The sequence below is a fragment of the Schistocerca nitens genome, chromosome 9 (assembly GCF_023898315.1).
Source record: "Schistocerca nitens isolate TAMUIC-IGC-003100 chromosome 9, iqSchNite1.1, whole genome shotgun sequence".
In the NCBI taxonomy this organism is placed as follows: Eukaryota; Metazoa; Arthropoda; class Insecta; order Orthoptera; family Acrididae; genus Schistocerca; species Schistocerca nitens.
Genome location: NC_064622.1, coordinates 363,133,616 through 363,150,679, shown reverse-complemented (window position 1 = coordinate 363,150,679; position 17,064 = coordinate 363,133,616). Strand labels below are relative to the sequence as shown.

At 48.8% G+C, this 17,064-nt stretch overlaps 1 protein-coding gene across 1 annotated transcript in view; it reads right to left on the bottom strand.

Annotated features, from left to right (window-relative positions):
- The window catches only part of LOC126204242 (hemicentin-2-like), a 308,103-nt gene extending 291,962 nt beyond the window's left edge, over window positions 1-16,141 (bottom strand). Inside the window, exon 1 of the mRNA XM_049938636.1 lies at window positions 16,015-16,141. Within this exon, the coding sequence (XP_049794593.1) occupies window positions 16,015-16,141 (127 nt within the window). The remainder of the gene's footprint in view (window positions 1-16,014) is intronic.
- Between the last annotated feature and the right edge of the window lie 923 nt (window positions 16,142-17,064).

The following is a 17,064-nucleotide window of genomic DNA, read 5'->3' as shown; positions in this document are numbered from 1 at the left end:
GTACATCCAAATCGTCATCGAACCCATCGTTCTACCATTCCTAGACCGCCAAGGGAACTTGCTGTTCCAACAGGACAATGCACGTCCGCATGTATCCCGTGCCACCCAACGTGCTCTAGAAGGTGTAAGTCAACTACCCTGGCCAGCAAGATCTCCGGATCTGTCCCCCATTGAGCATGTTTGGGACTGGATGAAGCGTCGTCTCACGCGGTCTGCACGTCCAGCACGAACGCTGGTCCAACTGAGGCGCCAGGTGGAAATGGCATGGCAAGCCGTTCCACAGGACTACATCCAGCATCTCTACGATCGTCTCCATGGGAGAATAGCAGCCTGCATTGCTGCGAAAGGTGGATATACACTGTACTAGTGCCGACATTGTGCATGCTCTGTTGCCTGTGTCTATGTGCCTGTGGTTCTGTCAGTGTGATCATGTGATGTATCTGACCCCAGGAATGTGTCAATAAAGTTTCCCCTTCCTGGGACAATGAATTCACGGTGTTCTTATTTCAATTTCCAGGAGTGTACAATGAAGGCTTTCACGACCGGATGTTTCAGCTGCCGAGAATTCTTCCGGGTTGTATGGCCTTGGTCCATGTAACTCTTCCATCCCTGACGTTTCGTCCAAAACTACGTTGGACATGTTCGGAGGTGCGCCTGGTTGTGCCGAGTCTTGCCGACTGACGAGTCGGACGTCGACGAACGGCCGAAACACCTTGGAAAGAGAGCGTGGTCTGAATTTCACGTGATAAGTAGTATAAATCCTGAAATCCAGGAGAGAGAGAATGCAATATCCTTCTTGGATATCTCCGTTGTGAGAGAGAATGATGTGATGACATAAAGTCTTTCGGAAGGTTACACATACCGACAGACACTTGCATTAGCATGCCATTCATCACTAATGGACAGAGCTAAAAGGATTTGTGCACCGCAATACCCGGACGCCGAGTTAAAACATCTAAAGCAGGCTTTTGAGGACAATGGGTACTCTAGTAAGGAAATAAATAGAGTTTTTCGACCGAATAACAGGAGGCCTAAGGACAACGATAGGACACAGCGATGGAAGCACACGGAGCCTCTACCCTGCATCAAAAAAGTAACGGATCAAATCGACAAGATTTTAAGGAAACATAGCGTTCGACCAATTTTCAGACCTACTAAGAAAATAAGCCAAGCACTTCGATCCATTAAGGATAAACGTCCCCCTCTGTCTGCAAGTGGTGTATACAAAATTCCGTGTACATGTGATAGCTTCTACATAGGAACTACAAAGATAAGTGTGAATACACGGTTGAAGGAACATGAAAGTCCTTGCCGACTAGGGAAAGCAGACAAGTCAGCCGTGGCGGAACATGCTCTTCAGTTGGGTTTTTTTTTTTTTTTTTTTTTTTTTTTGTGGTTTGCGGGCGCACAACTTCAATGGTCATTAGCGCCCTGACTACTCTAAGAATGCACCGCGAGGCACAAGTTGACAACAACAACTAAAAGGGAAAACACAATAAAAGACAGACTGACAGGCATAGGATTAAAAAACATCATCAAATGTCCTTAGCGAGGTTTGTCAAATTGATAAAACAAAGAACACGAGCAGCTGCTCGTGGGTCATCCGCTAAAATGGCATCTAAAGTAGTAGGCAGGTTAAGATCGAGGCGCAGTGTTTTAAGATCGGGACAGGACATTAAAATGTGACGAACCGTCAGCAAGTGCCCACATGGGCAGAACGGCGCCGGCGCAGCCGTCAGCAGATGGCGATGGCTGAACCGGCAGTGTCCAATTCTTAACCTTGCTAAAACGACCTCCTCCCGCCGAGAAAGGCGTGAGGAGGACGTCCAAGCCACGGGAAGAGGTTTTAAGGCCCGAAGCTTGTTGTCGGTAAGTGCAGCCCAATCGGCATGCCACAGCGACACAACGCGCCGACAAATGACCCTGCTAAAATCGGACGAAGGGACACAACAAGAAGCTGTCCGAGGCTGGAGGACCGCAGCCTTGGCCGCGGCATCTGCAGCTTCGTTCCCAGGGATACCGACATGGCCAGGAACCCACATAAAGCTAACCGGCGTACCGACGTCCACCAGCTGCTGAAGAGAGCGTTGGATCCGGTGTACGAAAGGGTGAACCGGGTACGGATCACTGAGGCTCTGGATGGCGCTCAGGGAATCTGAGCAGATGACATAAGCAGAATGTCGGTGGCGGCAGATGTACAGAACAGCCTGGTAGAGGGCAAAGAGCTCAGCTGTGAAGACCGAACAATGGCCATGGAGCCGGTATTGGAAACTTTGTGCCCCGACAATAAAGGAACACCCGACCCCGTCATTGGTCTTAGAGCCATCCGTATAAATGAAAGTCATGTTGTGGAACTTCGAACGAAGTTCCAAAAAACGGGAGTGGTAGACCGAACCGGGGGTGACCTCTTTTGGGAGCGAGCTGATGTCGAGGTGAACGCGGACCTGAGCCTGGAGCCAAGGTGGCGTGCGGCTCTCGCCCACTCGAAAGGTTGCAGGGAGCGAAAAATGAAGGTGTTGAAGGAGGCGACGAAAGCGAACTCCAGGGGGTAGCAAGGCAGAGACATACAACCCGTATTGAAGGTCAAGAGAGTCGTCAAAAAAGGAACGATAAGAAGGATGGTCGGGCATTGACAGTAGCCGACAGGCATACCGACAAAGCAGTATATCGCGCCGGTAGGTGAGTGGCAATTCGCCAGCGTCAGCATGAAGACTCTCTACGGGACTGGTATAAAATGCTCCGATCGCAAGTCGTAAACCCCGATGTTGTATGGAGTTGAGGCGGCGTAAGATGGATGGCCGTGCAGAGGAGTATACGAAGCTCCCATAATCCAGCTTGGAGCGGACGATCGACCGATATAGACGAAGTAGGACGGTTCGATCCGCTCCCCACGACATACCACTGAGAACACGGAGGACATTTAAAGAACGGGTACAACGGGCGGCCAAATATGACACATGTGGAGACCAGCTAAGTTTCCTGTCAAAGGTAAGGCCTAAAAATTTGATTGTCTCCACGAGTGGGAGAGCAACGGGACCGAGTCGTAAGGACGGTGGGAGAAACTCTTTGTAGCGCCAGAAGTTAATACAGACCGTCTTCTCGGCAGAAAAACGGAAGCCATTGGCGACACTCCAGGAGTAAAGACGGTCAAGAGAACGCTGAAGACAGCGCTCCAAGACACGTGGACACTGCGCGCTGCAATAGATGGTAAAATCGTCCACGAAAAGGGAGCCTGATACATCAGCTGGGAGGCAATCCATTATTGGATTGATCGCGATGGCGAAGAGAGCGACGCTCAAAACTGAGCCCTGTGGCACCCCATTCTCCTGGCGAAAGGTGTCGGACAGGACAGAACCCACACGTACCCGAAACTGTCGATCCATTAAAAAGGAACGAATAAAAAGAGGGAGGCGACCGCGAAAGCCCCACGTATGCATGGTGCGGAGAATGCCCGCCCTCCAACAGGTGTCGTAAGCCTTCTCCAAATCAAAGAACACAGCCGCGGTCGGGCGCTTCCGCAAGAAGTTATTCATGATGAAGGTCGACAAGGTAACCAGATGGTCGACAGCAGAGCGGCACCTTCGAAATCCACATTGTACATTGGTAAGTAGGCGGCGAGACTCGAGCAGCCAAACCAATCGAGAGTTAACCATTCGCTCCATCACTTTACAGACACAGCTGGTAAGCGAGATAGGTCGATAACTGGAAGGCAAGTGCCTGTCCTTCCCCGGCTTAGGAATCGGGACAACAATAGACTCGCGCCAGCATGCGGGAACATGTCCCTCAATCCAGATGCGATTGTATGTACGAAGAAGAAAACCTTTACCCGCAGGAGAAAGGTTCTTCAGCATCTGAATATGAATAGAATCAGGCCCTGGAGCGGAGGACCGTGATCGGCCAAGTGCGGTTTCGAGTTCCCGCATGGTGAATGGGGCATTATAACTTTCACAATTCGAGGAGCGGAAGTCACGTGGCCTAGCCTCCTCGGCCTGTTTGCGGGGGAGGAAGGCAGGGTGGTAATGAGCGGAGCTCGAAACCTCGGCGAAAAAGCGGCCGAAGGCATTGGAGACAGCCTCAGGGGCCACAAGGACTTCATTCGCGACCTTCAAGCCAGAAATTGGGGAGTGGACCTTAGTGCCAGATAGCCGGCGCAGGCTACCCCAGACAACAGAAGAAGGAGTAGAACTGTTGAAGGTGCTGGTGAAAGCAGCCCAGCTGGCTTTCTTGCTTTCTTTAATAATACGACGACACTGAGCACGTAATCGTTTATAATTAATACAATTCGCCACTGTAGGGTGGCGTTGAAAGGTGCGTAAAGCACGTCGACGAGCACGTATAGCGTCCCTACATGCTGCGGTCCACCAGGGGACCGGTACGCGACGTGGAGAAGAGGTAGGGTGAGGGATGGAATATTCAGCAGCAGCGAGAATGACTTCCGTGAGGTGTGCGACCTGACGATCGCAGCTTGTGAAGGTTTGATCCTGAAAGGTCGCCCTGGAAGAGAAGAGCCCCCAGTCTGCCTTGGAGATGGTCCAACGAGAGGAGCACGGAGAGGGAGTATGCTGCAAGAGATGGATAATACACGGGAAGTGGTCGCTCGAATATGTATCAGCAAGGGCATACCACTCAAACCGGCGTGCAAGTTGGGGAGTACATATAGAGAGGTCTAAATGGGAATAGGTATGAGATGTGTCCGAAAGAAAAGTAGGGGCGCCAGTATTGAGGCAGACAAGATTGAGCTGGTTGAAAAGGTCTGCTAACAAGGAGCCCCTCGGGCAGGATGCTGGAGAGCCCCAAAGAGGATGGTGGGCATTGAAGTCTCCAGTTAACAAAAATGGTGCAGGTAGCTGAGCAACAAGTTGCGTCATGTCTGCCCTGGTAACGGTAGATGACGATGGAGCGTAAATGGTACAAAATGAAAACGTAAAAGTGGGGAGAGTAATGCGGATGGCAACTGCCTGCAGGCCGGTGTGCAACGTGATGGGATCGTAGTAAATATCATCCCGGACCAGCAACATAACCCCTCCATGAGCTGGGATACCTACCACAGGGGGTAGGTCAAAACGCACAGAGGTGTAGTGTGCCAAGGCAATTTGATCGCATGGGCGTAGCTTCGTTTCCTGGAGGGCTACGACGAGCGGACGATGCGAGCGGAGCAGCAACTTCAAGTCCTCTCGGTTGGAGCGAACGCTGCGAATATTCCAGTTAATAAGTGCCATCGGAAGAAAAAGAAGATGAGAGAAGGGGTCACCTCGAAGGCCGCTGAGGGCCTGGCTTCGAGCGAGCACTGCCGCCGCTATCAGTAGGCGGACAGTCATCGTCCATTGGTTCTATAGGTTCATCGGCCATCTTGGGAAGATGGCCGGGAGGGGGAGCTTCCTCCGCCGGTGAACGGCCAGATGTTCGGCTACCAGCGGTGCGGCCAGGCGAAAGGGATGACGGCCTGGGGCGGCAACCGCTGGGTGGCGCAGGAGAAGAAATGCGCCGTGGCGGAGAAGGAGAACTGTGCTTCCTATTAGCCTTCTTGGATGGTCGTTTGGTGGAAGTACCGGACGAAGGCTGGGAGGTCGAGGTACGTAGGAAGTCTGCACGGGACGGTTCCTTCTTGAAGGCCCGTGCATCTGACTTCTGGGTCTTCGTCTTAGCAGAAGCTGATGAAAGGGCTGGTGTCTGTGGGGTGATGGGACGAAGAGGAGACGTCGACCGCGCGATCTTAGCACCGGCCGAACGGACGACCGTGGTGCTGAAGGTCAGATCGAATGTCTGGGTTGCGACCTCCCGGGTAGTTCGAGGAGAGGCGAGGACAGTGCTGTATTTCCCCGCTGGGAGCAGCGTGGGCTTCCTACTAGCCAATAGCTTGCGAGCAGCCGAGGTGGACACTTTCTCTTTGACTCTAATTTCCTGGATACAGCGTTCTTCCTTATAGACAGGACAGTCGCGGGAGGATGCGGCATGGTCACCCTGACAGTTCACACAACGAGGAGACGGAGGTGGACAGTCACCCTCATGGGCATCCCTGCCACAAGTGACACATTTAGCCGCATTGGAACAAGACTGTCGAGTGTGATTGAAACGCTGACACTGGTAGCAGCGCGTAGGTGTCGGGACATAGGGGCGAACAGAAATAACCTCGTAGCCCGCCTTGATGCGCGATGGCAGCTTAACACTATCGAAGGTTAAGAAAAGTGTCCGGGTCGGTACAAGGTCATTGTTGACCTTTTTCATGACCCGATGGACAGCCGTCACGCCCTGCTCAGCGAGGAAAGATTGAATCTCCTCGTCAGTCAAACCGTCGAGGGATCTAGTGTAGACCACACCACGAGACGAATTCAAAGTTCGGTGAGCCTCCACCCGGACAGGGAATGTGTACAGGAGTGTGGCCCGAAGCAGTTTTTGTGCCTGAAAGGCGCTCTCAGTTTCTAGTAATAAGGTACCGTTACGCAACCTGGTACAAGATTTGACAGATCCGGCTATGGCATCTACGCCCTTCTGGATAACGAAAGGGTTGACAGAGGAAAAATCCTTTCCGTCCTCAGATCGAGAAACTACGAGGAACTGTGGGGCAGGCGGTAGTATTTTTGTCACTGTTGGCTGGTCACGTTTCCGTTTATGGGTCGAAGTCGAAAGCGATGGAGTAGAATCCATTGCGGAGGAATCCCCCATGATTGCCAGCGTCTCCGATGGCGCGCTCCTTCCTTGTGGGGACCCTCTCAGAGGGCACTCCCGCCTTAGGTGAATGTTTACACCTCAGGTCACACCTCCCGAGAAACAGACGGAGGGACCAATCGGCATGGTCAGAAGGTATCAGCTCAGGCAATCACCCCTCCCCGGGCCTGGCCTTTACCAGGGGGTACGCGCGTGCCTTACATGTCTACCCAGGGCGGGGACTTACGCGTTACCCCGTCACCGGCTACGCGTGCGAACGCGTGGGTCGGCCTTCAGACACGCACAGGGAGGAAGGAAGAAGAGGAAAAAGAAGAGAGAGGGAGAAAGAGGACAGACTGTCTCAAACGCCGAGGCGGAGACCAGAGAAGGCAAGGAGAAGAAGGCAATGAGAAAGCAAGGAGAAGGAGGCAAGGAGAAGGCAAGGAGAAGAAGGCAATGAGAAGGCAAGGAGAAAAAGGCAATGAGAAGGCAAGGAGGAGTCAAGGGAAAGAGTAAGGAAGACAGTGAAGTGGAGAAGAGCAAAGAAAGGAACCAACAAAAGGAAGGAAGAAACGAGAAGCGAAAAACCAAAAAAACCACGATTATAGGTCGTGAAACCGTCCGTCTCCGGACGCAGGCGCTAACTACCCCCGTGAGGGGGATGGACTCCTTTTAGTCGCCTCTTACGACAGGCAGGAATACCTCGGGCCTATTCTAATCCCCGGACCCGCAGGGGGGTCTTCAGTTGGGTGATCACGTAGTGAAATTTTCGGAAACTGAAGTTTTATGTATTGTGACCAAGTATTATCCACAGCTATATAGAGAAGCCATCGAAATATATAAACATGGGGATAATTTTCATATAAAAGAAGAAGCTATAAAACTCAGCGTTATATGGATAGTGGCGTTACGGAATCTGTGAGAAGCTTTTATCTTTGACGTACTATGATCGATTGTTAGATTTTATCCTTGACAAGGTTTATCTCTGCTATCACGTGAAATCAAGACCACGCCCACTTTCCACGGTATTTAGACCGTTCTTCGACGTCCGACGCGTCAGTCGGCAAGACTCAGTACAACCAGGAGCAACTCCGAAGATGTCCAACGTAGTTTTGGACGAAACGTCAGGGACAGATTAGTTCCATGGACCACGACCATACTACCAGGAGGAATTCTCGGCAGCTGGAGATCTTTTGTTTCCGATGAAAGCTGGTTCCGCCACGGTGCTAGTGATGGCCGTGTGTTGGTTAGAAGGATGACAGCTGAGGGCCTGCAACCAGTCCGTCTGTATGCTAAACACCCTACCTAAATCTGGAGTTATGGTCTGGGATGTGGTTTCGTATGATGCCACCCATCCTGACTGTAAATTCGTTCGTCAGTCTGGTGATTCGACCTGTTATACTGCCATTCATTAACGACATTCCCAGGGGTTATTTACTATCAAAAACAGTCTTGATCACAATTTATTTATTACGGTGACCGGTTTCGACCACTAATGTAGTCATCTTCAGACCAATGAGTAAGAACCTCCTTCTTTTGGGTGTTTTACAAAAGGATAACGCTTGTCCACCTACCGCTGCCGTAACCCAACTTGCTCTACAGTGTGTTGACATGCGGCTTGGCCTGTATGAACATCAGATCTAGCATATATGGCTCATCATCGGACGACAACTCCAGCGTCATTCACAAACAGCATTAACTATCCCTCTGATGACGAACCACGTGCAACAAGCATGGGGCTCCTTGCCACAAACTGATATACGGCCCCTGTACAACACAAAGATGCACGAATGCATGCTTGCATCCAACATTCTGGCGGTTACACCGGTTATAAACGTACCAAAATTTCGCAAATGCTATGGCTTATCTCGCACTTACGTTAACCTGTGGCTTGTCTCCATTACCATTGCCTAGGATACATTTTACAGCATGAGGGATATCCAGTGCGTCACTCCAACCTCAGCTCGCCCAACATCTGAACAGGCCAGGGGGTTAAACTGGCTCCCTGTGCAACAGAAACAGCTCATCTCTCTGTTACGGAACATCAGATATTTCAATATATGTCAAGCAATACAGCAGATTAGTGTTGTACACGCGAACATAATCAGTTCCATTCCATTACACATATTTACTCCCACCTTTTAAGATTTATTGTGGATGCGTGGTAAGAGGCTCTCCATTCAGTGCAGCCCATTCTATAAGAGCCAGCATTTCCTGAATGGAATGTAGTCCACTACTAAAACAATTAATTGGGAGACAACTCTCCAAGTGACAACAACACGATTACAAGACTTTACAAATTATACGTATCACAGCCCTTGTGTATGGCAACGCATTTTACTCAAAAGTTCACGTAACAGCTGTAAATAAATACTCATTTAATGAACGGAAAGTGAGTCCACTGCATAGGGGTCTCATAAATAGTCTAAAAGGTTTGTTAGGGTGCTATAGGGAAGGCAACGCTGAGAAATAGCTCTCGTTCGATGCGTTGCGTCGTTTCGGAGTTAATTAGCATTGAAGTTAAGCCAATCAGGCCGTTGCCTGCGCAGATTCAAGTAGCCTACCAGGAATGGAGACGCCAAACGTTAGTTCGCTTGGTTTGCTAAAACAAACAAGAGAGCTGGACATGTATTGTAATTGTATCTGGCCGGCCCTTGAATTTACGTTTGCAACATCCTAATTTGATAGCTTCAAAGTTTTATTAACTCGGAAATGGCACTACGTATCGATTGTTTTCTTAACAATTATTTCTCAGCAAATCTAACCTGCAGCAACTTTGCAAGCTTTTCAAAATGTTTCTGCTCATCATGTATAAACAAGAGCCCAGTGAAGATATTTTGTCTACTCACATCAGAGAACTGCACAGCATATTGTAGATATAGTTCTCGGGTGAGATGTCGGATGTTGTTAGCAATTTCACACAGTATTTCATCGGTGAAACTGACCGACGTCTTCAGGTGCGGTGACACAATGCTCAGCTGTGACCGCGACCTCCTACTTACGCCAATCTAAGAAGAAACCGCGCAGGTACAAACGCCCCAAATTCGCTAACCAGTATCGCAGATAGCCTGATGGTTGCGAGAAAAACAGCTACCGTACGTGTCGGACGATGAACCAGAAGTTACGGTGACCGCACAGGGTTGTCAACCAAGTGTGCAGTGACGTCGGTTGCCCCAGCAGCTTCTGTCGGGAGCCACCTACTGATATACATGTCCGTGCGTGCGTGTGTCCATTCTCGCCTTTCTCATCTGAATATCTAATACGTCGTGACAGTCTTGATAAACAGGAGATTTTGGGGAGGAATAGTGAGCAGCGCTCATGCTGGGCGAAGTTGTCTTTCCCGGAAGAATGTTACAGCTATCGTACAGGGCACATAAAAATCATTTTCGCCTCTAGCATTCTAGAGCAGTGTGCACAGATTTGCCAGATTCTGTCCGCACGTGTTTCCTACCTTAGCATTATTAGTAACTCATATCGATGTTCCAAGAAGTTTCAAGGCCCACTGCCGAGGGTCGATATGTGAAATACAGTGTAGTTGGTTCCTGTTACGTAGTGCGGTAGATACAGCGGGGAAACACGTGCTGGCTCTTGAGTTTGCAGAACTATGAAGAAGGGAAGCGCACGACCACAATCCGGCGACACCTTCCCTCGTGCTTCTACCCTCCATCCCCGCCCACTCCACCCTGTGACAACGCCAGAACAAAATTTATTCCTTAATAGGACTCTACTGCAAATGGACTTTCTACATACATTTAATATTTTTACTTAACGCACTAAATTTAACATTAAACATTCATTGCATACCTTTAAAACTAATAATCTCACATTTTTCCATCCCTTGCTACACGGAAACAGTCCTAGAGAAAAAAAATGAATGGGATCTTTTCTGGAGGAAATTTAACGTAGTTTCATTTGGTACTGGTAAACGTTTCCGCTAGAAACCGCGGTTTTCGAGTTATTTAAGAAAAAGATAAACACGGAACCTTAGAAAGCCCCCCCACCCATCTCTTTTAGTATGTAATTGATAACACTCCCTCCCATCAATGTACAAAAATTTGCTGCTACACGAATTTTTTCCTAATTATCCTTCGTGGACTAATAAAGAGGGTAAATAAATCCCTCACGGCTGGGCATAAGTTGCCAAAAATGACAGAGACTACTTCACCTAATAATACAGCCGCTTTCACGGCTTGCAAGGGACACGAAACTCAGGCGGATCGCAAAGGCCGCAGAAATGCAGTATGTGCAGGCTTCATGCGCTTCGTTTACACGCCATGCTGTACTGTATCTAACCGTCATGGTCATTATCCGCGTGAAGAGGTCTTGGCGCCTGTTATACATCAAATGTATTCGCAGTTGTGAAGACGGCCGAAGTGGCCGTGCGGTTAAAGGCGCTGCAGTCTGGAACCGCAAGACCGCTACGGTCGCAGGTTCGAATCCTGCCTCGGGCATGGCTGTTTGTGATGTCCTTAGGTTAGTTAGGTTTAACTAGTTCTAAGTTCTAGGGGACTAATGACCTCAGCAGTTGAGTCCCATAGTGCTCAGAGCCATTTCAACCATTTGAGCAGTTGTGAATATGAACAACCATCAGCTTGAAACGTCACAGTTGTTTCGCGACATTTGTTATTTTCATTAAATGATAATTTGGTACCGTTAGTTACAGTATCAAAAACCATTCTCCTTTTTATTAACATACTCCTACTTGTGGCTGAAAAGGCGGACACTCTTAGGCTGGCCAGAAATAGTGGCGGTTGAGTACGGTTTGCACTATCTTAACGCTGTGAACAAATTCGGAAAAGTGGAGCTAGCACCAAATATAAAGCAAGTTAACAGATTACAGGTGGATCACTGAGTTTGAAAATAAAGCCGTTGCCTCTCTAGTTCCACCATACTGAGCAGACTTGGGCTGCATGGCGAACTGTGTGGGCGTAGCTGGAAACGGATCCTCACATTTTGGTAAAAAGAAGGTCTTAGGATGTATAGTTTAGTCGTGCAGAACGCTAGTAACGTTCCTTTCATTCAGAGTAATTTTAGTCAGAGAAACTTTAAATGATGATTTAATTATCATTATTTTGTTGTGTTAGATGGTAAAAGAAGGGAACTTAGTCACGAGTTCATGAGTAGTGTGGGCCATCAGTATCAGTTCCCGTTCTTATTTCGACTGTAATGTGCTTCCTCAGTCTTCCGGAGGCTCTAAAATTTCAGTCTGTTGCTGGAGCGGTATACTTTTGGTTCATTACATTAACAGTTTCAGGCTTTTCTTTGTGTGCAGTACATGGCCACATGCTAGCGCTACTGTCCGCCAACTTGCCTATCTATGCTGAAATTTGAATCTAGTGTATTTCCAATTTTGCCTTAAAGTTAACTGAGTGAAAACGACTGCTGCCATACTATGTTTTTGGGAGAAATTTATCGAATTTTTGTTACTTCTTTTGTGAATTAGTTCTAAGTTCTAGGGGACTAATGACCTCAGATGTTAAGTCCCATAGTGCTCAGAGCCATTAGTAGGCTGTTCTGTCTGGCGCCACTGGCTCAGCTGTAGTATCGACTATCCCTCTTGCGGCCCTATTTCCAATATCTATGAGGAAAATTTGGTATCTGTGGACTGCGTCCTTAGAAGATCTTTGCTTGCTGATATATACACGGGGTTCGCTGGCCCGAGAGAGTGGCACGAAGTTTGAGGACAGGCGGTAGCGTCGCGGCAAGAGGTGGTCACGAGGTCCGAGAGGCCGAAGCCACGAGCTCCGCAAGGGCCTGTGCAGAGCGAAGATACCGGAGTACTTCACCGGGGTCAGCGTCGACTACAAGCAGGAGTCCGACATCCCGTCGGTTGGTTGGCAACATTCGTGTCGGACGACTGCTCGTCCCTGGCTGCCTTCTTCTACCTGGCTTTCATCAGCATCACTCAATAACCGCTGCGACGCACCGTGGATCCATGCTGATAAAGGGGAGTAGCATTCTGTAATTCTCGTGATGATTTGCCCTCCTCATTATTTTCGGGTTTGTATCTTAGAACAAGAGGGACCTTATGGTTAGAATTAGCTGTCAACCGGTTCAGTTCTTTGATTGTAATTGCATTTCTCAGTTTTGTAAAGGAACTTTGGCATTTCGATGAGGTTCCATTGTAATGTCACAAGGTCAAAAGTGTTATGGAGTGATTCGTGGAACAAAGTGGCGGGTCGCAGTTGATGTGGTGGCCCCAACTCGCCGAATATGTATTCAGTCGAACACATCTGGGATGTAAGAGAACGTGGCGTCAGAGCTCATCGTCCCCCTCCCCGGAATTTACGGGAATTTGGTGACTTGTGTGTGCAGATACGATGCCAACTCCCTCCAGCGACCTACCAAGACCTCACTGCTTCCATGACACGACGCGTCGCCGCTGCTATCAGAGCCAAAGGTGGACATACCAGGTGTTGACCTGGCTGATGAATGTATTTACAGTGTGTTACACTTGGGACACGCTGTTCACTGTGGTAGACATCTGACACAGCATCCGTTGAAATTTTTTACTTGATAGGTCGCTTAGCAACTCCAAATAAGTATTCATTTAATAAACTGGAATTAACTCCTTTTACAGGATGGTCAGAATCAATACGTTGCGCCGCTTCCGAATCAAAATTTAACGGGCCGGGCCGGCCGCGGTGGTCTAGCGGTTCTAGGCGCGCAGTCCGGAACCGCGCGACTGCTACGGTCGCAGGTTCGAATCCTGCCTCGGGCATGGATGTGTGTGATGTCCTTAGGTTAGTTAGGTTTAAGTAGTTCTAAGTTCTAGGGGACTGATGACCACAGATGTTAAGTCCCATAGTGCTCAGAGCCACTTGAACCATTTTTTAACGGGCCGGCCCGAATGGCCGAGCGGTTCTAGGCGCTACAGTCTGGAACCGCGCGACCGCTACGGTCGCAGGTTCAAATCATGCCTCGGGCATGGATGTGTGTGATGTCCTAAGGTTAGTTACGTTTAAGTAGTTCTAAGTTCTAGGGGACTGATGACCTCAGATGTTGAGTCCCATAGTGCTTAGAACCATTTGAACCATTTGAACACCCACCTAATATCGTGTAGAGTCCCCGCGAACATGCAGAAGCACCGCAACACGACGTGGCATGACCTCGACTAATGTCTGAAGTAGTGCTGAAGGGAATTATCAGCATGAATCCTGCCGGACTTTCCTTAAGAGTACGAGGGGGTGGACCGTTCCAGAATAGCACGTAGCAAGGCACCCCAGATATGCTCAGTAATGTTCATGACTAGGGAGTTTGATGGTCAGCGTATGTGTTTAAACTCAGAAGAGTGTTCCTGGTCCACTTTGTAGCAATTCTGGACGTGTAGGGTGTCGCATTTTACTCATGGAATTTTTGAAGTCCATCGTAATGTACAATGGACATGAATGGATGCAGACGATCAGACGGGACGCTGACGTACGTGTCACCTATCAGAGACGTAACTACACATATCAGGGGTCCCATATCACTCCAACTGCACACGCCTCACACCATACAGAGCCTCCAGCAGCTTCAACAGTCCCCTGCTGACATGCAGGGTTCTTGGATTCATGGAGTTGTCCCCACACACCCATCCGTTCGATACATTTTGAAACGAGACTAGTCCGACCAGGCAACATGTTTCCAGTCATCAGCAGTCCACTGTCGGTGTTGATGGGCCTAGGAAAGGCTTGAAGCTTTGTGTCGTGCAATGATCAAGGGAACACCAGTGAGCCTTCGGCTCCGAAAGCCATTATCATTGATGTTTCGTTGAATGGTTCGCGCTCTGACACTTGCTGATGGCCCAACATTGGAAAGCTGCAGCAATTTGCGGAAGCGTTGTACATCTGCCACGTTGAACGATTCTCTTCAGTCGTTGTTCGTCCCGTTCTTGCAGGATCTTTTCCCCGCCGCAGCGATGTCGGAGATTTGATGTTTTACCGGATTCCTGATAGTCACGGTACACATCGCTTGTGCGCCGTCAAACAGACTTAAATACTGATAACCAGCCATTGTAGCAGGCCGGCCGAAGTGGCCGCGCGGTTCTGGCGCTGCAGTCTGGAATCGCGCGACCGCTACGGTCGCAGGTTCGAATCCTGCCTCGGGTATGGATGTGTGTGATGTCCTTAGGTTAGTTAGGTTTAACTAGTTCTAAGTTCTAGGGGACTGATGACCTAAGATGTTAAGTCCCATAGTGCTCAGAGCCATTTGAACCTTTTTTTTTTTATCTTGTTGTCTTATATAGGCGTTGCCGACGGCAGCGCCGTAGTCTGTCTGTTTACATATCTCTGTGTTTGAATACGCAAGCCTATACCAGTTTTCTTACGGCGCTCGCTTATTTCCAAGTCCGTATCGATCTTAGTGCGGAGTTTTCACCCAGATGGCGCTTTGACGTTAGGCGGTTGTTTCCCTGTGTGATCGCTGGCCGGGGCTTAACTAGAGGCGTGTGAGGAGGTAAGAGGTGGCTGCCTGGGCGTGAAGACAGTTCGGCTCGGTGGGGTTATTTGCGTCTGGACGCCGAGTGGGTCCGACGGGAAGACCGGACCGTGATTTTACGGCTAATAGTGTGGACAGCGGCGTGATGTGCCGTTTAACTTGATTCGCAAGGGGAGCAAAATCTCGCCTGTTGTAGTTTGTCGAGCCTGAGTTTGAAATACCTTCTGTGTGCGGTGGGATGTCATTTCGTCCTCCTGTCTCTCCGTCGCTGGGATTGCTATCCTCGGTTACCGTCCCGTCGATGTATATCGGTGGGCTACGCTGCTCTCCGTACCCTACTAGACGCTGGTGATGGAAGTGCGTCGTTCAGCGGCACGTTAGTCTGGGTGCTTTGTTTGATGGTTCAAATGGCTCTGAGCACTATGGGACTCAACTGCCGAGGTTATTAGTCCCCTAGAACTTAGAACTAGTTAAACCTAACTAACCTAAGGACATCACAAACATCCATGCCCGAGGCAGGATTCGAACCTGCGACCGTAGCGGTCTTGCGGTTCCAGACTGCAGCGCCTTTAACCGCACGGCCACTTCGGCCGGCTCTTTGTTTGATCTTCAAGTGCATAGTCTACGAGTGGCACTCCTTGGAGTTTGCCTTGCGCAGTTAGATTGGAGTTTATTTTGTCTTGTGGTGCTTCCGCTTTCCGTTAACGAAGGTTAAGCTTGATTCGGAACACCGTACCGACGCTTGGCACCTCAGCAGGCGGGTCGGAGCCACCTTCGCGACTAAACGGAAGGTCTTGTGTTTTGCATATTGTTCATAAATTGTTGTTTTGGTATTAAGTTGGCTGAGGTTCCTTATGGATTTCCCGGCATTTGGTCTGTTGTCCGGCCTGGGCTAGGTCTCGTTATTTTAAAAGTCGGTCCTTGTTTTGGCTTAGTACGATTTTGGTTTACTGCCTGGTGGTTCTGGTAGTACGCCGGGTCGCTGTGGTTGTGTTGCATTTTGTATGGAGCGGTGTGCTCGGAGCCGTGGAGTACCATTTGTGTGAACTGCTTCACTGGAGAGTACTGATCGGGCCATTCTTGGTCCTCTTTTGTATGAAATAAGTTTATTATTATTTTAAAGTAACATTATCACTTAAATGATTTAATTCTTGTTGCGTTAAAACTTGGGTACTGAAAATTTAGTAGTGTAATTATGCAAGATTTAATAGTGGCACATGCCCCTTTGCCTTTCGTAATATGTTAATTACAGAAAGACCTTAAGCTCATACTGATATGATGTGATTTTCTTAAATTATTGTATTTTTATGTCCTGTTATTGTTTTTTAAATTTACTGATCACCGGTGTACTGTTCCAAGTATTAAAATGTTTCAGGTAGCTATTACTTGGGTGGAACGCGCGGAACCCCAACGGAGAGAGCGTGCATTAACGTGTCCGTTGTTAGCGCGGCCTGGTGTCCGTTGTTTGTTTTGGTGCACCTGAGTTAAGTATTGTGTTGCCTCCTCCCTTGCGGCCCCGTCGTGTTCTTCTCATAAACATTTCCATCGAGGCACTTTAGTTAATTTTATGCTAGTATTATTTTAATCTCTTACATTGGTAAAATTGTGCGGCCTTCATTATGCACACTGTTTGTCATAATGTCTCATATATCATGATGTGCGTGTGTAATGGTGCAATAAATGGATGATTGTTATTTCTGTTTTGGGGCCCTTCATGCCTCCTTTCTTGTCCCTATTGGTACGCTATCCTTGTACTTGTGTTGGTAAACCACAGCAAGTTTCTTTGGTGCTTCAGTGTATGAACGAGGGAACTTCATGGCCACCATCTGGTGATCCACTTTTCACCACGCTTCTACATCCCCGTCCCCTTCAACGTTTTATACCCTCAGAACACAATTTATCCTTTAATAACGCTCTATTGCAGTTGACATAGAACACACATGCAAAACTTGTTCTTAACAGCAAACATTAATTTCAAAGCATTCAAGTACTGTTTTTAAT